The sequence below is a fragment of the Pseudonaja textilis genome, chromosome 1 (assembly GCF_049901715.1).
Source record: "Pseudonaja textilis isolate UNSWEBS1 chromosome 1, rPseTex1.2, whole genome shotgun sequence".
NCBI classification, from domain to species: domain Eukaryota; kingdom Metazoa; phylum Chordata; class Lepidosauria; order Squamata; family Elapidae; genus Pseudonaja; species Pseudonaja textilis.
Genome location: NC_141990.1, coordinates 332,455,252 through 332,474,769, shown reverse-complemented (window position 1 = coordinate 332,474,769; position 19,518 = coordinate 332,455,252). Strand labels below are relative to the sequence as shown.

General features: G+C 57.6%; 1 protein-coding gene across 2 annotated transcripts; it reads left to right on the top strand.

Annotated features, from left to right (window-relative positions):
* Window positions 1-11,923: 11,923 nt before the first annotated feature.
* OCEL1 (occludin/ELL domain containing 1) lies at window positions 11,924-19,478 on the top strand. Of its 2 annotated transcripts, XM_087923364.1 has the most exons (6): window positions 11,924-12,072; window positions 13,164-14,362; window positions 15,414-15,598; window positions 17,082-17,253; window positions 17,388-17,438; window positions 18,995-19,478. In XM_087923364.1, exons 2-6 carry the CDS (start codon window positions 13,874-13,876, stop codon window positions 19,112-19,114), a joined length of 1,017 nt encoding a protein of 338 aa, XP_087779490.1. In that variant the 5' UTR covers window positions 11,924-12,072; window positions 13,164-13,873; the 3' UTR covers window positions 19,115-19,478. The 2 variants fall into 2 exon arrangements, with proteins under 2 accessions (XP_087779490.1, XP_026578320.2); XM_026722535.2 differs by lacking the exon at window positions 11,924-12,072 and having other exon boundaries at window positions 13,122-14,362.
* Window positions 19,479-19,518: the final 40 nt, after the last annotated feature.

The following is a 19,518-nucleotide window of genomic DNA, read 5'->3' as shown; positions in this document are numbered from 1 at the left end:
CACATCTTCAGGTGGAGGAGTGGCCCATCCATTCTGTAGTTGAGGCTGATTCCAGCCTGGCTGTCCCGAAAGGCACAGGAAGACCTGAAGTAAACATCGTGCTGAACGGTGGGGGTGCCAGCACAGCACCCAGTTAACACCACTGGGGACTGGGAGTGCCTGGGAGGATCCCCCACCATCCGGCAGCCATTGGCCATCAAGGAACTGGCGCACCACCTGAATGAGTAAGTTGGGTAGCCGAGTTCTGACGTGATCTTTCATGTGCCTTGTGAGGTGACCCATTGAAGGCTTTGTTGTGAGGTCAACCAAGATTGTGCGGAGTTCACAATTCTGCTCCTGATCCTTCTCTTGGCACCGACAGTCCCACAATATTTCTGGGGGCCACACTGAGGGGTCCTTTGGCAACAGCTCCAGTTCCAGATGTATGACCAGAAAAAACAACCCTGCAATGATTTCTCCTGGCTTGGAGAGCAGCGAGATTCCTCGTTGGTCGTCGCATGCGTGTTGTTTAACCCTCCTGTACAGGTGTACAGTGGGTGCATCTTTTAACTTCCTGCAGAATGGATTCTTGCTTTTGAGAAAACTCAGGTGAGTTTCTCTACAAATACAATACCAACTTTGTAGACCTGGGCAGATGTGGCCCCTGCCCTTCTGGCTTTGCCACTGGACAGCTGGCTGGCAGTTTTCATGACTTCTACGAGTGGTGATCCTCCTCCTTGATGGTGCCAGCCTGGGCAGCCCTGTCTGTCTGTCGCCTCATCATTCATAGGTGTCAAATCGGTTAAGGACGGCTTCCAAGAGTCCAGCCCACCTCTGCAGGATCTCGGCCTTGTCTGTCACGAGAGTCGTACCCTTTATACCAGAATCTGGGCATTTTGTGGCTTGTGGGCCACGTCCAGCCTGCAGGGAGTCCCAGTCTGTCCTGCAGCGTTGGCATCGGTGCGTGAGTAGCAGCTGTTGGTGTTTTGGCAGTGGGGTGTGTGTGTGTGAGGTCTCGGCAGAAGGCAGGGCAATGGTGCTGCAGCACGGGGGGAGGTGGCATCAGTGGAAGTGGGGTGTTGGCTGGGGGGGTGGCTGTGGGGTGTGGGGCAGGGCAGTGCCAGTGGGGGGGAAGGTCCTCCACAACAGTTCCAGTTTGTCATGTGGCCCCTTGGGAAAATTAACTGCCCTCCCGTGATCTGGAGGGGGCAATTCCCAAAAGGCTGAGAGGGCGTTAAAAGTGAGTCTCCAAACTTGGCAAGGTAACATTTTATTTTTAGACAGGTGAACCACAAAATGAATAGTTTAACAGAAACCTTTCCTCCCCTGACAAGTCAGCCTTCTAAGGCGATATACTTCGCTGCTAGACAGCCGTATCGAGAGTCTCTGGTTGCGTCTGCGTTGTATCGGCCTAGCTCCAGAGGCTGCTCACTGTGAGTTCAGGAGGACTGAGACAAAATCCAGTGGACCAAGTGGGTGGCCCACACACCTAACGGCGCACAAGGCATCTAATTGAAAATCTAAAACAGAGCAACTTCATCTCTGGTAAGCGCTTCTGTGATTGCAATTTTACTTTGGAACGTCTGGTTTAGTTCAGTGCAACCCTCGTTTTGCAGCTGTCTTTTGTGGTACTCTTTTACAATTTGGATACTGTCCTATTTGTAAGCAAATTGCTGGTCTACTCGGCTCCTGCTTGTGTAGAATCTCTGCACCAGGCAGAAATTACGTGGCCAACACAGCTGGTGTGTTTTATTGAGCTGCTCTACTATCAGCCCCCTCTACCACAAAGAACCCCCACCACCAGAAGAAGGGCAGGGAGGACAACGGTGGGATCTGGCCAGGTGAGAAAGCGGTTTGTCACTGCCAGCAGGTCATATAAGGTCACAGGTAGATTCTTACAGTTCAGGAACACTCAGCCTTGGTTTGACGCATGTACAGCTTGTAGCAGTTGAGCAAGCGGCCGATGGTGAGTGAACACAGGTCCAGAATGTCCCTCAAGCCCAAAGCTCCAAGTCCACCCCCGGTGAGACATAGAACAATCCCCACTTGGAGGTTAGGACGGGCAGATGGTGTCCTGGAATGGAAGCGGAAGCTTTAGCCCAGGGATGAAGGCTGGCGACACAGCCAGGATGTCCATATTTGGTGGTATCAAAGTCCTGGCCTCTCTCACCCAGCAGCCAGCGACCACGGAGGTCTCAAGGACCCACCGCTGGCTCCTGCGCACAATCAGGTCCGGTTTGATGAAAGGTTAAGTGGATGGGACGATGGGTTCGACCCAGGAAGGGACACTTTCTCTGCACAGGAGCTCTTCAGGGTGCTGAAGGACACGCTTGTGTCGTGCACATCTTGCATTTCGAGTGAGTTCGTAGACGTGCAGGAGGCAGGTGAGGGTTTGGGGGGCACAGCAGACTCCTCGGCAGCCCTTGTGGGTGACGTGGCAGCAAACCCCTCACACGCTCCTCTACGTGAAGTGGAGAAGGCAGCCCCTCGGCTGGATTGCCCATAAGTGCAGGGGGTGGAACACCCAGGAGAGACACAAGAGCCACTCCTGACCGGCTGCGTGACATCCAGGGTACTCCAGTCTTGGCCACCGATGGATTTCAAGAGCGGCTTCCTCCCCTCGACTCGCACTTCTGCCCTGGTGATGACGACTGTAGACTTCGTTTTGCACGGCTTGTTAAGCCTCCCCTCCGTGGAGCGAAGGGCATTGTGTCACAGCAGGATGTCACACAGTGTGAGGGGGTTCAGTGCAGTCTCCTCAGATGGGGCCTCCTGCCAAAGGGGATCCAGGTGGAGAAGCCGGGGTCCCCCAAACCTCCGTCTTTGACATGGGTTGGAAGTAGCTCAGGAGAGAATCCTTTCGTGGTGGCAGCTGGGGTCTCACTGTGGAGCAAAGCAGGCACTCCAGTTTCTCCAGGGGGTCGTGATGTGCCTGACCTGCTATGACCTTGAGTGTGAATTTGGGCACCAGATACGTTTTCAGCAGCTCATGTCCTTGGCGTGGCTTAAGCGGTGCCTTTAGGAGCTGTGCAGCAAAGTGTTCGGCTCGGAGAGCCCCGTCGGCTCAGCCCCTTCAGTCTGGGATGGGGCAAAGAGAAGGAGGACACCCTTCAATCATCCAGAAGGCATATCGAAACACTTGCGTGCAATTATTTACAGATTCAGAAGATGAAAACCGCCTGAAATCTAATCTGACGGGCAAACCAGGTCCACAAATCACTGCAGAGAACCGGCGGAAAAGTTTGCTGCTCCTGGAAATGTCGCCTCCTGGCCCACAGCGCAGCCGTGGCTTATTCAACCATCACTGGGATGGTTGTCCAAAAGAAACCCAGCCCCCTCCCTTTGCCCAGGGGACTCGGACAAGATTCAAACCTGGAGGAGCCAGAAATACTTTGGGACACGGAGCCCAAAGTGCTCAGTTGCAATGGAGCAAGATACTTTTTTTTGGGGGAGACCAAGGAGTGAGGCATGTGAAAAAGGATCCAGCAACGTCTGAAGAAGAGGGGGCTGTGTGCTGCCCGTGGCCCAGGAAATACTGTGCAGGGGGAAGGGGGAGTAGGTGGCACTCGAGGTCGCCATCACCTCAAAGGCAACGAAGACACGGAAGCCAAAAGCAGATCTGATGGATCACCAGGAAGCCCCCGAAACGCCTCCACGTCAACCACCAACCGCCCCAAGAGAGCCTGGGGGTGGGCGGGGGCCCTTTCACACCCCACGTGTCACGGAGAGGCTGTGGGGAGATGGCCAACAGGGAAGAGGCCTGAGGAGGTTTCTGAGCTAGGAAAGTTCTGCCAGGAAGAGTTGGGGGAGGCCAAGCCCAGGAGACCCTGAACCTCCCTGGCTCCAGGGAGCTGTCATTCATTCCTGCCTTCCGGGGGAGGGGGGCTGAAGTTGCCCACTGTTTGGTCTTTAATGTCTTTGGCCTGCAAGGAGCCGCGTTGATCCTTTGTGCAGAGCGGTTGTGTCGCCTTCTGTTCACTTTGGCTTTGTTTGAAACGGGGTGTGTGCGTGCGTGTGTGTGTGTGTCTGCCTAGAGCTTTGGAGGCCACTGGACACCCCCGAGGGTGGGGCAGCCTCCAGTTTGCCGGGTGAGATTGAAGCTCCCGGGCGCAGGTGGTCTGAGTCCACACACACACACACACACACACACACACACACACGCCGTGCACACACAGGGCCTGTCCAAGGGCCCAGCGGTTGTCGTCCAGCGGGTGCTGAAGGATGTCGTCCTCCCCCTCCGTCTCTCTTCCGGGGGCTCCTCCTCACGTCCAGCCACCGCTGGCTGTCCTCTCCTGGGACCCGGGTGGGCTCCTCCTGACCCCTGAGCCCCCTTCGCCGGCCGTCCTCTGCCCACCTCGGCTGTCTCCATTTGGCCCTTAAACCGGCCTCCGCCCTTTTCGTGGCACTTCACCCTAAACACCCCATTCCGGGGGGAGGCTGGATAATTGCGGACGGTGCTGCAAACCAGCACCTCGTTGATGCACGCACAACTTTTGGTCTGCAACGGTCCCAAAATCCTGTGTGGTTTCTTTCCTGCTGCCGCGTCCCAATCCCCCCAGCCCCCCCCTTGGCGGAAGTTGGCCTTGTTCTTCCTTGGCTCCCAAACGGGGTGGGTGGTTGGGGTCCCCCCTCCTGCAGTGGATCCAGCCAGCTTTGTGCCCAGCCTGGGAGGTGCCTTAAATGACGCTTTTTCACAAGCTAATATGTGAGGCGGAGCCCACCTGCTCACTTAGGGCAGGGGTCTCCAACCTTGGCAACTGGAAGACTTGTGGAATTCTGGGAGTTGAAGTCCACAAGTCCAAAAGGTGCCAAGGTTGGAGGCCCCTGACTGAGGGGGGCTTTGAGCCGATTCTTGGCCCCTTCGGTCTTCCTGCAGGCTGAATGGCCTCCCTTGGCTCTTCTCTGCCCAGAGGGAAGGTGGGGTGGGAGGAAGGAGACCCGGGGAGGGGTCTTCCAGACGTGACCTCCCCCCCCCCCGGCACAAGGGTTTTCTGGATGCAAAAGCCCCCCAAGGTTGCACGCGGGAGGCAAAGGGGCCAGGAGGGAGCCGGGCAAAGCAAAGGCCTCGGCTGGGTTGCCCCTAAGAGGCTGGGAAGTGGGGGGGGAGGAGACCCCTCCCTGGGCTCTGCCTGGCAAATGTTGCATTGAAACTGGCCCTGTGGCTGGAGAGGAATTGGGAGGAGGGGGCTCTGCCTGAGGGACTCCTGGGGGGCTCGATCTGGGCAGGACCCTCTTAGCTGGAGATTGTCATCCTTTCAAATGACGCCATAGCCCCCCAAGCCCCTCTCCTCTCGGACTCCCTCCCTCTCTGTCCCCTCTCCCCCCCATATCCCCTCCCTCCAAATCCTGATCTGTGTAACTTGTCCTCCTTCCCCGCTTGGACGGCTTCCTGGGGGTCTCGCTTCCCTGCCCGCAGTTTTCTAACCGCCCCCCTTCTCCCCATAGGACATAGAATGACAGAGTTGGAAGGGGCCCTGGAGGTCATCTAGTCTAACTCCCCGCACAAGCAATCAGGAGAGTCTATATACCATTTCAGACAAGTGGCTGTCCGGTCTCTCCTTGAAAGCCTCCAGCGCTGGGCCTCTCCGTTCGCACAGCGACTGACCCGGCTGAAGGGCGACGGGGCGGTGGGGGACTCTCTCTGGGTGTGAACCAAGCCATCAATGTAAGCCATAACAGGGTTTATTACTGGGGCATCGCATGCGAGGGGAAGGCAGCCATTAAGGCTTCATCGCTCTGGCTGAAGGGGGTGGATGTATTGTGAGAATCGCCGCAATGCTTTGTGGAGACGAACACAAGAATATGCAAACAACCCGGTCAAAAGTTGAAGCTCACTTAAAAATGGGGAATCCTCGTCTGTTTCGGCAGAGCTAGAGGGTCTTCCGGCTTCTGAGATGGGATGCCCCCCCCACCCACCCCCGTCCTCCAGACCCCCTTCGATCCCATTCCAACCCAGTCCCGTCCCACCCAAACCCCAGCTGCCTGTGGCGAGGCACGGTGGCTGCAGGCAGGGCTAATTCCCCCCTCCCCTTATTTGGAAGGGGTCTCCCACCCAGGGGCAGCCCGAAGCTCTGCTGAAGCCAGGGGGGGTGGGGGGGGGGGCGAGGGGATCCGGCTTTCTGGGCCTCTGGAGCCCAAGGCCAAAGCTGCGTCCATCCCATCCGAGATGCCAAATCTAGACCAAGTCCACAAAAGGCAGCCAGGCCATTTCCCTAGGAGAGGGACCGGGGAGCTCGGGTTTGGAGGGTTGGGGTCTCCCTATTCTCAGCTGGGTCTTTTTTCCCCCACTTTTCCCTGCAAACCTCCCTAGTCAATAATACCATCAGTAAGAACCCAAGAGGGAGAAAAAAAGAGATTAAATTCAAATTGTAACCCTTTGCTGCCCTCTAGTGGGTGATCCCTAAAAGCCCCGATCACCACTGACCAGCCTCTTTCACAGGGGAACAGCTGGACGGGACCTTGTGGGTCATCTCGTCCGGGGGCTCCAACCTTGGCAACTGGAAGTCCGGAGGACTTCCACTCCCAGAAAGCTGCCTGGGGAATTCTGGGAGTTGAAGTCCCCCAGGAGGCTTAAAGTGGCCAAGGTCAGAGACCCCGATCTAGTCCAACCCCCCCCAAGCAGGAGACCCCACCCCATTTCTGACAGCCGAGTCTCTTCTCGAAAGCCTCCAGGGATGATGAGGCTCCCACAACTTCCGAGGGCAACTTCTCTTCCGTGGGTGGGTTGTTCTCCCTGTGTCAGAAAATTCCTCCTTATTTCCAGGTTGAATCCCTCCTTCCATCCATTCTTCCTTCTCTGGCCTTCAGGGGCTTTGAAGAATAGTTTGACATTCCCCCCCTCCCTCTGTGGCAGCCCCTCCTCAAATATTGGAAGATGTTCTCCTGTCTCTTTCTGGATCTTAGCAACTGGAAGACGTGCAGACTTCAGTCCCCAGAATCCCCCAACCTGGGAGTTGAAGTCCACATAAAACGCTGGTCTGGGTTGCCATTTGCGGCTCCGGAGTTGGGCTTATGACTCGCGTTTGAACGAGACTCTGGTGGTTCTGGGGAGGGGGGGTTACGGGGCTCAGAGCTTCCCTCGAATGACCTTAAGATTTAGGGCCGTTGCGAACACAAACAGCCTGAAACGGGCCCCCCTGCAAGGAAAGCTCTCCGGCGTCCTGCACAGTTTGGGGAAAGACGCCATTCAAGGGACGCTTGGAGGGGGTCTGGGGGAAGGAGACCCCCAGATTCTGGCTGCATTTTGGCTCCGAGCGTAGATTTTGTCAGGGAGAGGATTACCTTCCAGGGAGTGTTTCCGAGGGGCGAGGAAGGGGCTTCTGCAGAGGAGGGCTTGGGCTGGGACGGGAGGGGGGCTGGCTGGCTGGGTGGGTGGGAGGGTGTCCAGCCTTGGGGAGGTGAGTGGGGGCCGGAGGGTCCCAGCACAAGGCAGAATGGGCTTGCTCAGGTGCTCAGAATAACAGTTTCCTGTGTGTGTGTGTGTGTGTGTGTGTGTGTGTGTGTTGTGGCGGTGGTGTTGAAGTCGCAGAGGCTGCAGGAATCCAAGTGTCCAGTTTGGTAGGCGGTCTGAAAAGGGAGCGAGGCTTGCCAATCCCGTCTCTTCGAGGTCACCCTGAAAGGCAGTTTGCCGTTGAAGCGCCAGGGGTGGGTTTGTCTGGGCTGAGGCCGGGCGAGGGGACGGCTCCTCGCCCGGTCTGGCTGGGTTGGTGGTGGGTCCTCTCCAAGCTTGGCCACTTTCAGGCTTGTGGACTTCAACTCCCAGAGTTCCTCAGCCAGCTTGGCTATTACGCTCTCATCCCCTCCTCCTCCTCCTCCTCCCCCTCCTCCCGGGGAACCCAGTTTTAACCCTTTTAGCTCCTTTCACACAGCAAAGCCCCTCCCCTCTTAGGTTGGGGGATGTGCCGTTTGGGGAACTTCCTACGATTGTCCGTTGCCTACAGCAGACGCAGGTCTGATGCTGAAGGGGTCACTTGGTCAGCCGTCCAGAGCCGGGTCCCCAACTCTGGCCACTTTAAGACTTGTGGACTTCAACTCCCAGAGTTCCTCAGCCAGCAAAGCAAAACTGGGGAATTCTGGGAGTTGAAGTCCACAAGTGGATGGATCATGTCAGCCTCCGTCCACCAGCCGGACCTGGACTGGGATTGTGGGGGCCAATGGCAAGAGTGGAGATTGAGCCTTGGGGGTTCAGGCAGGGGTCCCAGAGAGGGGATGAAGCACCCCAAAATGTGAAAACACATTTGCTGCTAAGATTCCCCAGAAGAGGAACACAGGTGGGAGGGCAGCCGATTAGAATAGAATGGAATGGAATGGAATAGAATTACAGTCGGAAGGGACCTGAGAGGTCTTCTAGTCCAACCCCCTGCCTAGGCAGGAAACCCTCCACCATTCCAGGCAAGTGGTTATCCAACCTCTTTTTAAAAACTTCCAGAGTTGAAGCGTCCACCATTTCTGGAGGCAGGTTGTTCCCCTGGTTAATTGCTGTAACTTGTCAGGAAATTCCTCCTTGGTTCTGAGTCGTTTCTCTCCTTGGTGAGTTCCCATCCGTTGCTCCTTCTCTTGCCCTCGGGGGCTTGGGAGAATAGCTTGGCTCCGTCTTCTTTGGGGCAGCCCCTTGGATACTGGAAGGCTGCTATCCTGCCACTCCCTCGTCCGTCTCTTCCCCGGACCAGCCAGGCCCGCTTCCTGCAACCGGTCGTCTTCGTATCTTTTAGCTTCCAGTCCCCTCCTCCTCTTCGTATTAAATCCACAGGTTCCTTCCGGCTCCTTCCTGTATCCCAATTCCCCAAGATGGAGCGGAACTGGTGCCTTTCCAGTTTGAGCCATTGACCGTACTGACCTCCCCCCTCGGGAAGGATGCAACCCCCACCCCACCCCCTCCCGGTTTGGTCCCATCCCTGCCAGGAAAGTCGGCCGATAAGCATTCCGGTCCTTTCATGTCTCTGTTTGCCTTCCTTCCGCCTCGGTCCGTTTTATACAGCCACACCGAAATATTTTTAGAGGCTTCGTTTTAAATGTACTTTCTTATGAATACTCCACTTTTCTACGCGTTGGATTCTGACCGAGACTTTTCTATGCCTTTTGATACTTTTTGAGCCAAGGAGGGCTTTGCGTAGATGGGATGCGTGTGCGACCGCGACGGGGCAGGCTGGGTCCGTCTGCACCCCAGTCTGGAAAACGGGGATTGGGGCAAAGTCCCTTCGAGATCCTGGCCAGGCCAAGCCGGCTCCTGCAGCATCCCTGGCAGCCCAGAGGATTAAGGAGGGGCTCCCCTTCGCTTGAATGCCGCTTCCGGGGGGGGTCCCTGTGTCTTCCTCCCCCCCTCCTCTGCTGAGACCCCCCACCCCCAGTGTGGCGTTGGTTATGCAACACCCCTAGGATCTCAGCGAAATCACATGTAACCGTTACGCCAAGATAATGTTGGCCATTTTGTTTAGCCTGGCGTGAAATGGAAACGCACTAAGCTAACACAACCACACCCTTAACTCTGCAGCCTTCTGCCATCGGTGCAAATGTAGTCATACTTTCCTGCGATGCTTTATCGTATTTTCTGCCTAGGGAGAGCTTGAATATAGTAAGAAATTATTGCGATATGGAAACTATTGGTTCATACATAGGCAGTCCTCAACCTACGACCATCGCTTGGCAGCGGTTCTAAGTTAAAAGGGGCACTGAAAAAAAGCACTGACTTACGACTGGTTCTCACTCAGTGGCCGTCACAGCCCCCTCTCGATCAAAACCTGGGCCCTTGGCGTGTATTCATGTAGTTGTGATGGTCGTGGTATCCTAAACCCAGGGGATCGCCGCTTGTGACAAGCAGAGATCACCAGAGAAGCTGGATTCGTTTAACGACCGTGTCATTTGCTTAATAACTGCAGTGATTGGCAAAAAGGTCGTAAAACACCTCTTTGGGGTTTTTTTTTAACACTTTGTTTTCACATGACATACATAAGTGCTCAGTGAGCAGCATAAAGTCTGGGTCAATTTATTTATATACAATAATACTTTCCCCACTCCTAATTTTTAACTCTGTTGTCCAATCATTTATAAAACAAATATCATGTTTGAAAAATATTCTGTATCTATTCTTTTTAATGTCAATGTGTCCATTTCTGTGCAACTTAATTTTTTTTAATTACATCATCATCCTCTGTAGGTGTTTCCTTATTTTTCCAGTACTGTGCAAATACAATTCTTGCTGCTGTCAAGATACGTAATATTAAGTATAAGTTCCCTTTATCTTACTTTCCCTTTATCTTTATTTCTTTTCACGCTAGAGTTTCGCTTACAAGGGCGATTTACTCCAAACACATTAAGGGTGGTTGTTTAAAAGTCAAATCAATGTTGTGTGTGTGTGTGTGTGTGTGTGTGAACCAGCTGCTGAGCTTTCGGTGGGAGGCTGCTTAGCCGTTCAGAAAGATTTCCCTACTGACTTTGCAGGCAAAGAAGCTGCCCGCTGGTCACTTCTTCCTTGAGCCCCAGCAATGGATTGGCTCTGGGTTCAAGTGCTCACCCGGCCTTGGCCACGAAGAGCCTGTGCTTTTCTGCCCTGCCTCACGTGCCCAGAGACTGGGCTCATGCCAGCCCTGGAGGAAGCACTTAGCAGACTTAAGCACTTCCCTCCGGCACCAAAAGGAAAGGGCACCACCAGGTGGGAAAATCCCAGCTCTCACGCCCTTAACTCTTCTGCTGCTGCTGCTGCTGCTTATGGAGTTATGGTGGTCTCCCAATGGCATCCCAGTAGGCTGTGCTCAAGGTTGGGGGCAGTGTTTGTGTGTGTGCATGTGTGCGTGTGTGTGTTTGTGACACCCTTTCCCATTTATAAACGTGGGCCTTGTAGCTTTCCATGCACTTCAAGTCTGGCGTGAGGCGTGTGACTTTTGTCCTTGCCAATTCCTGTGAAGAGATGAAAAACAACAGCCCTGCGGCCCCTGAGTTTCCCCTGCTGCGTTTGGCAAGAGACCTGATGCAAAATGCGTGCACGCCTCTGTGTGTGTTGTGTGTTGTGTGTGTGTGTGAGACAGCTCAGGGCCCAGCTAAGGGACAGTCGCAGAAGAAAGCAAGATCCAAGAAGAAGCTGTGGGGCAAATGCCCTTGGAAGGAGCTGGCTAAGCTACCCACAACCACAACCACACACGCACACAGACGCTGCGCTCCCTCCGGGTTCCTGGGGGCTCCCAGGCAGCCCATCCACTGAGCGGCCCCACAGCATCCTCAGGGGTCTCCGCCTCTCGCCTGCCTGGCCCTGCCAAGAGGGTCCCCCCCCCCGGGCGTGGGGGCTGCTCCTGGCCGGGGTGCAGCGATCCTGGTGGGACGATCTGCACTGGCAAAAGCCTCCCCAGTCTTAAAAGGCTGTGTCTCCACCACACCGGCTGCAAGAACACTGCACACAAACACACAATCGCACCTGGGAGCGCAGGGCAGGCGTCCACCTGGGAAGGCAGCAGGATTCCGACTGAAGGCCAAGCCAGAACCGCACAAGGACTGGGCCCGAGACACCCGGGGTCTTTCCGTGGCTGGGGGGGGCGGGGGCTTGGGTTCAGGGACCCCCGGGAGTTGCCAGGTGCCCAGTTCATACCACCCCACCCCTGGAAAATGGGCTGGGAGAAAACGCTTGGCAGGAGCTTCTAAAGGTGCCTCGGCCCCCTCCAGACAGGGAGCCCCCCGACCCCATGGGACCGAGAAGGGGGTGGGGTCAGAGGTTGGAAGGAGGCCTCCCCCCTCCTCCTCCTCCTGAACGGGGATCCCTGGGTCCCTGCAAAGTGGCTGTGGCCATCGAGAGCGCTTGGGCAGTGCCCCATGGGCATCTTGGTCCTGAAGTGAAATGGGGGCTCCTCTGCCGCTCTGGGCCTGGCGCTTTCCTGCAGGGCAGCCTCCGGTTAATCATTAACCGCCGCCAAGCCCGATAAGATGCCCGCTTGGAGCCCAAAGCTTTTCCTGTGCCAGAGCCGGCAGAGCCCCACCGGATCGGGAGGGCCCCTCCCCCCACCGCAAAAGGGAGGAGGAAGTTGCACACTTCCTTGCTGGCCTTTGAAGTGGGCCCGGATCCCACCCCACCCCCTTCCCCTCCGGAGTGGGACCACAAGCAGGCGGAAGGTATGGGGGCCATCTTGGGGGGGGGGGGCTCCAGGCACGGGGCCCTCAGCTGTGTGTGTGTGGGGGGGATGAAATGTGAACATCCGGTGGTGGGCTGAGAAGGGGCAGCCAGAGGGGGTCTGACTGGGAGGGGGGGGGTCTCTCCTTTTTCCTCTTTGTCTTCCTCCCTCCTCCTCCTCCCCCTCCCCGTCTTCTTCCTCCTCTCCCTCTCTGCCTTCCTCCTTGGAGGCTCCCACCGGGCAGACAGGCAAAGGCCGTGGTGGGGGTCTTCCCCCGAGGGGTGGTCCCCGATGGAGGCACAGGCCCACTGGACCCCCCTGGGCAGGCTGGGGGGCCAGGAGAGGAGGGGCCCTCGAAGGCCACCTGTTTTTCAACCCTCCCTCCACCTGCAGGTCTCTCCCGATCCTTTCTTGGCCCCCCCCCGAGCAAAGGAAGTGACCCCAGGGCAGCCGGCTTCCTTGGCCTGAGACCCTTCAGAGTCGGCCTTTGCCTCACGTCCATCGGGAGAGGCCGGGGGCTCCCTGCCATCTTAGTAATCGGCACGGTTGGCGCTGCCAGCTGCCCGTCCATCTCTGGGCCTTCGGACAGGGCTGAGCCTGGGAAGGAGAGGGGGGTGTCCCAGGGTCACCCCAGAAAGGGAGGGGCCTCAGAGGTCCTGTGCAGGCTGCCCTCAGTCCCCTCCCCACGAAGACAGGCTGGCAAGGGCATCAGGGCCAGCTCTGCTCCGGCCTTAGTTGGCTCCCTTCTTCCGCCGTGAGAGGTGGGAGGGTGGGGGGGTCCCCTCCTGGGGGGAGGGGTAGATTCTCCCCTTTCCAACCGCTGGGGGGCCTTGGGGGCCCAGCCCTAAATGCCAAATAATTAAGCGGCCCCATAATTCTATCATTCACCTCCAAGTCACGTTAAGAGTAAGAGCCACGTTTCAGGCTACGTATTCGAAGTGGAGAGAGGAAGTTTTCAGCCATTTCTTAATGGGAGCCCCCCCCCCCCAAAAGGCTCCTTCCTTCTCCCCCCCCCCTTCCGTTCCTTGGGTGGGGCTGAAGAAAAGGGCCTCCCTGCTGGGACCAACCTCTTGGTTTCTTTATCTTTCCCAGATCAGCTGCTCCTGCCCGGAAGCCGGGACTCCGCCAAGACCCCTCCCCACAAGAGACGTGGACCCATGGCCCTGGAGAAGCCCCTTCCGGCGGGGGCAGAGGGGCAGCCTCCGGTGGGCCTGGGCCCGGCCTCCTGGCCCCTCTCCAGCCCTCTCCGTCTGGGGGCCCCAGGGACCCCTCGTCCCGGGTGCAGCTCTGGGTCCGGCTCTCCCCCTCCCTCCCCACGTGGGCCCCCCCACTGGTCGGCCCAGCCAGCCTTCCCAGAAGAGGCCCCTCCGCAGCCCCTCCGCAGTTCCTTGGCCTCGTCCTGGCGGAAGGCTTTCGGGAGGGGGTGGGAGGCGGCCCCGAGAAGAACCTCCTGCCGCCCCCTTGGGACCCCACTCCTCCGGGGCCCCAAACCCCCCACCCGTCCGTCCAGGCCTGGAGACCCCTGAGCGAACCAGCCTGACTGGCGGGGAGGAGGAGAAGGAGGAGGAGGAGGGCGGCTCCACCAGTAGCGAGAGGAAGGAAGGAGGCCAGGGTCCCCCTCGGAGGCCACCCCGTCTTCCAAGTCTGGGAAGGGCGTGTCCCTCTCCAGCCACGGGGAGGCCTCCACAGGGCCCCCGGGATACAGGGAGAAGCTGGAGTCTTGCGAGCGCAAGTACGGCCACCTGAAGTCCTGGCCCGGCCTCCTGAGGCTGCTGGGGGCCCTGGAGCTCCTCCTGGGGGGGATGGCCTTCGCCTGCACCGCGGCCTACGTCCAGAAGGACTACCAGTGGCCCCAGCTGTACAGCAGCGGCTTCACCGGAGCAGGCTTTGGCTCCTACGTCCCGATGACCCCCTTTGTGCTGGTGGTGGCCAGCCTGGCCTGGCTGCTGACGGTCATCCTGCTGGCCCTGGGGCTGACCACGCACTACCGGGCCATCCTGCTGGGCTCCCACTGGTGGCCCCTGGCCGAGTTCGCCCTCAACCTCTCCATGTTCCTGCTCTACCTGGCGGCCGGCATCGCCTACGTCCACGACCTCAACCGGGGGGGCCTCTGCTACTCGGCCTTTGCCTACGGGCCCCTCCTCACGGCCCTCTGCCGGGTGGAGGGGGGGCAGGTGGCCGCCCTCACCTTCCTCTTCCTCGTCCCCTTGCTCTACCTGGCCGGCTCCCTCGTCTGTCTCCAGATGTGGCGGCACGAAGCAGCCCGGAGGAGGAGGAGGCTGCTCCCCCCGGTAAGACCCCCACGGGTGGGGGGGTGGGGGGGAAAGCCCCCAGATTCTGGGAGACCCCTGCCTCATTCGCAGGGGCCCTGGGGTGGGGCAGTCCTGGCATCTTCAGGAAGGTGGGAGAGACCTGGGTGGGCAGCAGCCCCCCCGCTCCCCCAGGACAGAGGCCGTGCAGTTGGTGGGTCTGCACGGGGTTGGAAGGAGGGCTGAGGGGACGCCTGCAGGACCCTCACCCGCTGGGCATCCGGCCTTTTAACGCTTCCAAGTTGAGAGCCCCCAAACCCCTGGACCCAGGGGGGCCATCGCTCCGCTGAACCCCCCCTTCCCTCTGTGCTGCTTCATGTCGATTAACCCACCTAGTGGGGCTCTTGCCTAATGATGGTTTATCCCTCTGAGGATCTTCATTACTTCCCCTTTTTATTGATCTTCTTCTTCTTCTTCTTCTTCTTCTTCTTCTTCTTCTTCTTCTTCTTCTTCTTCTTCTTCTTCTTCTTCTTCTTCTTCTTCTTCTTCTTCTTCTTCTTCTTCTTCTTCTTCTTCTTCTTCTTCTTCTTCTTCTTCTTCTTCTTCTTCTTCTTCTTTTCCTTCTCCTTCTTCTTTTCTTTTCCTTCTTCTTCTTCTCCTTCTCCTTCTCCTCCTTCTTCTTCTCTTCTTCTTCTTCTCCTCCTCCTCCTCCTCCTCCTCCTCCTCCTCCTCCTCCTCCTCCTCTTGCATTATGATGGTTTATCCCTCTGATGATCTTCATCACTTCCCCTTTTTATTGTCTCCCTCCTCCTCCTCCTCCTCCTCCTCCTCCTCCTCCTCCTCCTCCTCTTCCTCCTCCTCCTCTCGTACCTGGAGGCTTCTAAATTCCTTCTGCATCTAATCACACAGTAAAATATTCAGTCTTTTAAAACAATCCGCAGGGCCTTCAGTGCCACCAGGGATGAGGCCTCCCCTTTCCCCGTGAACAAACAGGGGCCCCCTCGGCTGCAGGTGTGACCCTTGGTGAGGAAAGGGGTGGGGCTACCCAGGCTGCAGGTGAAGGTTTCTTCTTGGTCTCTTGGCCCCCCCACAGCCGAGGCCGGTTTTCCTGCCGGGGGCTTCCCCTGAGCACCTGAGGATCCCTCCGGCCAAGGGACGTCCAGCCGGCCGGGGGTCCAGGCGCGTCGCGTTCTCCGAGGAAGGAGGCCCGGAAGTGCTCAACCACGCCATCCCGGTGGGGCACAACCCCAAGCCGCTTATCGTCCCCGATTACATCGTGTAAGTACCGGAGAGAGAGAGTTTTAGAACAGAACGGAGTCTGAAGGGGCCTTTGGAGGTCTTCTAGTCCAACCGCCTGCTTAGACAGGACAAGGGCTGGTCCAGTCTCTCCTTTAAGACTTTTGGGGTTTCCCCCTTACCCCCCTTCCTCTCAGCAGCTTTTCACTGGCTGACTGGGGGACTCTGGGAGTTGAAGTCCACAAGCCTGAAAGTTGCCACGCTTGGAGACTCCTGGGGGCTTTGGCAGGTGTCAAAAACCAAAGTGTATATTCAGGTCCTTCATTTTTTAAACCTGCCATCCGGGGTCAGCTAGGAACCCCCCACCCCACAGGCCTCAACACCCCCTGGAGCTGAGCGGGGCAGGGGGGATGTTTCAAGGTGCTCTGGAAGGAAGGAGGCTACGTGGGCGAGGATGCCCACCTCCAGAACCGATGCCAGCCTGGCTGGGCTCTCTGCCCAGGCCCCAATTCCAACCTTTTCTGCAGCTCCCCGTTTCTGCTGAACTGCACCTGAGAACTTCTGCCTGCAACCAGCTGCCATCCAGGAAGCTGCAGCATCAAGCTCTTTGTGTGGGGGTCTTTCTGGGGGATCTCGGGCGGTGTGTCCCCCCTGCCCAGCCCTGGAACTATCTGACATGCAGACACGGAGAAGGGCTACACTTAGGCAAGAAAAACCAAAAGGACACATATAGACTGGGTGAAACCGGGCTCAATAGCAGGAAATGTGAGAAGGATCTTGCAGTCTTAGTGGACGACCGGCTAAATAGGAGCCAGCCGTGTGCAGCAGCCGCCAAAAAAGCCAATGCAATCCTAAGTTGCATTAACAGAAGGATACAATCGAGATCAAGGGAGGTACTAATCCCACTCTATAAAGCCTTACTAAAGCCACACCTAGAGTCCTGCATCCAGTTTTGGTCACCACACTATGAAAAAGTTGTTGAGAGTCTAGAAAAAGTGCAGAGAAGAGCAACCAGGATGATGAGGGGACTGGAGGCTGAAACATACTACGAACAGTTGCAGAAACTGGGCCTGGCTGGTCTCGGGAAGAGAAGGACCAGGGGAGACAGGAGAGCGGCCTTCCAACATTTGAGGAGGGGCTGCCCCAGAGAGGAGGAGGGGGGTCAAGCTATTCTCCAAGGCACCCGAAGGCCAGAGAAGGAATAATGGGTGGAAACTGAACCAGGAGAGATTCAACGTAGAAATAAGGAGACATTTTTCTAACAGTGAGAGCCATCCACTAGTAGAACAGAAGTCGTCTTCAGAGGTTCATACCTGGAAGCTTCCAAGAAGAGACTGGATTGCTGCCCTCTGTCAGAAATGGCGTAGGGTCTCCTGCTTAGGCGGAGAGGCTGGACTGGATGACCTACCAGGTCCCTTCCAGCTCTGTTCACCTGCATCTTATCTGTAACTGCAGAACTGCAGTTAGTCTCTCTAAAACGGGGGCGGTTTTCCCCTTGACCCTTTCTGTTCTCTCCTCCGGACAGGCGGTACCCGGCCATCGGGAGTCCGGCCGAGCGGGAGAAGTACACGGCCATCTTCAAGGACCAGTATGTGGAGTACCAGGCCCTCCTCCGCGAAATCCATGCCAGGCGGCAGAGGTTCCAAGAGTTGGAGGCCCTCATGTCCAGGCTGCCCGTCCGTCCGCAGAGCAAAGAGGTCCCTGTTTGCATCCTGCCTCCCCAAGAGAATCCCTGCCTCCCCTCCTGAGCCTGCCGGGGTTGGGGAGGGTCTCTCCCGGCTCCCCTGGAGGACCCCAGACTCTCCTCTCCTCTCCTCCTCTTCCTCTGCAGGAGCAAAGCCGCCTCTCGGCTGTCTGGAGGGCCTACAGGGGCAAGAAGGAGGTAAGGGGGGGGGTTACCGTCACTCAAGGGCTGGGGCTTCTGGGGGGGGGGGCTCTCTTGGGTGGGGGGGCATCTGCTCCTCCTGCAGGGCCAAAGCGCAGCCCCCCATCCTTCTCCCCCGCTTGCCTCCCTCTGGTCTCCTTCCTGGCCCGGTTGGGTCTGGGGGGGCCTGCAGACCCCAAATGCGTGGAAAGACGGGGCTCCTCTGTTTCCCCCTCCCATTTTCCTCTCTTCTCACAGGGGGTTGTGGGTGGCCTGGAATCGCCCCAGGGAGTCCTCGCTTTACAAGCAGAACCGTCATAAGTACAGGCCAGTTGCCAAGGGCCTGGACTTTGACCCCGTGACCCCGGAGGATGGGTCGTGTGAAAAACGACCCCCTTTTTCAATGCTGTGGTAGCCACGGCCTTGAGACCTCTATACCGCTTCACAGAGTCAGCCTCTCTGCCCCCAACCCTCTGGCTCCTCATTCGACCCACCTCGAAGGAGGGAAGGAGGATCGAACTGCTGGCAGTCGGCAGAATTCGCCTGCAATGCTGCATTATAACCACAGGGAGGAAGAGAAGAAGGGAGGGAGGGAAATAGCCATAGCCCTTAGACTTATGCGCTGCTTCACAGAGTCGGGCTGCTGCCCCCAACAAGTGGGCCCTCGCTTTACTGACTTTGGAAGGACGGAAGGCTGAGTCGACCTTGAACCTGGTGGGATTTGATCTGCCCAATTTTGCAGGCAGCCAGCTATAAGCAGAAGCGGCCTGCAGTACCGCACTCTGACCACTGCGCCACCGTGGTCGCTCTGAATGGTTGCTAAACAAACGATTCCTGGCTGAGGGCTGCCTGGATGTGAGAAAGGGGCCGCACCAGCCCTGCAAAGCAACAAACCCCTCCATGCATGCCACTAAAATGGGGCTGGGGGTCTGGCAGGCTTCCGAGGCCACCCAAGGGAAGGAAAGGCTCAGGCTGTAAACTGTGACGCCTGGGGGGAGGGGGTGACCCCTCCCCTTCAGGGACCCTTTTACTCCACTGAGGAAACGCCCCCCCTGTCTCCCCCCTTCGGCCCACAAGAATGAGGAGAGGGGCTCGTGGGGGGAGAACCACAGCCAGAGCCGATTCAGGCCGTCCTCACAACCCTTCGCTTACAACGGCAGGCTGCACAAAGGGAATTGTGGCCGGTTCTCACACTTACAGCCGTTGCAGGCTCCCCGGAGTCACGTGGTCAACCTTCAGGCGCTTGGCAATCGATTCACGCTTACTACGGTCGCCGTGTCCTGGGCTCACGACGTGATCCCCTTTTGCGACCGGACTAGCCACGGGGAAGCCAGATTCGCTTAACGACCATGTCACTAACTGAACAGCTGCAGGGATTCACTTAACAGCCGTGGCAAGAAAAGTCGTAAAACGGGGCAAAACTCCCTTAACAGCTGTCTTGTTTACCAACATACCCTTTGGGATCAATTGGGGTTGTAATAGAGGCCATAGAAAGTAGGCCGGTGAAATGCTTTTGGCGCCAGCCTGAAGATCCGTCCTTCTCCCTCTACCCCCCCATTCTTCTCCCCCCGCAGGACCCCTCCTTCCTGGAGAAACAGGAGCGCTGCGACTACCTGAGGAAAAAACTCTCCCACCTCAAGGCCCAGATCCAGACCTTCGACGCTGACTGGAGCGAGCCGTCCGTGGCGCTTTGAGGAGGGGCCCGAAGCCCAGCCTGGAAAGGGGGAGGAGGGAAGGAGGGAGGGGCTCCTTACAGGGGGGGTCAGCCACCCTATTGGGAGCGCTGGAGAAATCTCTCCATGGAGTGGAGACCCTCCTGGGGGCCTGGGATCCGTCGTTCCGTGGCCCCCATGGGCAGCTGGGGTGCCCCCTCCGTCCCGAGGCCCCTTTCCCAGGTGGCTCTTTGGGGGAGTTTATGCCAGGCGAACCGGCCCCCAATCTGCTTGCTCTGCCCCCAACAGGAAAGGGGGGGGCGTAGGGGGGGTCTTTGCCCCCCTGGAGCCTCAGTGCCAGAACCGGCCCGGTTTCCACCTTGTGCCAATAGGTTGAGAATAAAAAGTGGGGTGAAGAGACCAACACGACTTTCTGCGTGATTCCA

Coding starts and splice junctions, on each gene's coding strand:
- OCEL1 (XM_087923364.1), top strand. CDS start 13,874: ATGGCCTTCGCCTGCACCGCGGCCTACGTCCAGAAGGACTACCAGTGG. Junction 14,363..15,413: donor GGAGGAGGCTGCTCCCCCCG/GTAAGACCCCCA, acceptor GCCCCCCCACAG/CCGAGGCCGGTTTTCCTGCC. Junction 17,254..17,387: donor TCCGTCCGCAGAGCAAAGAG/GTCCCTGTTTGC, acceptor CTTCCTCTGCAG/GAGCAAAGCCGCCTCTCGGC.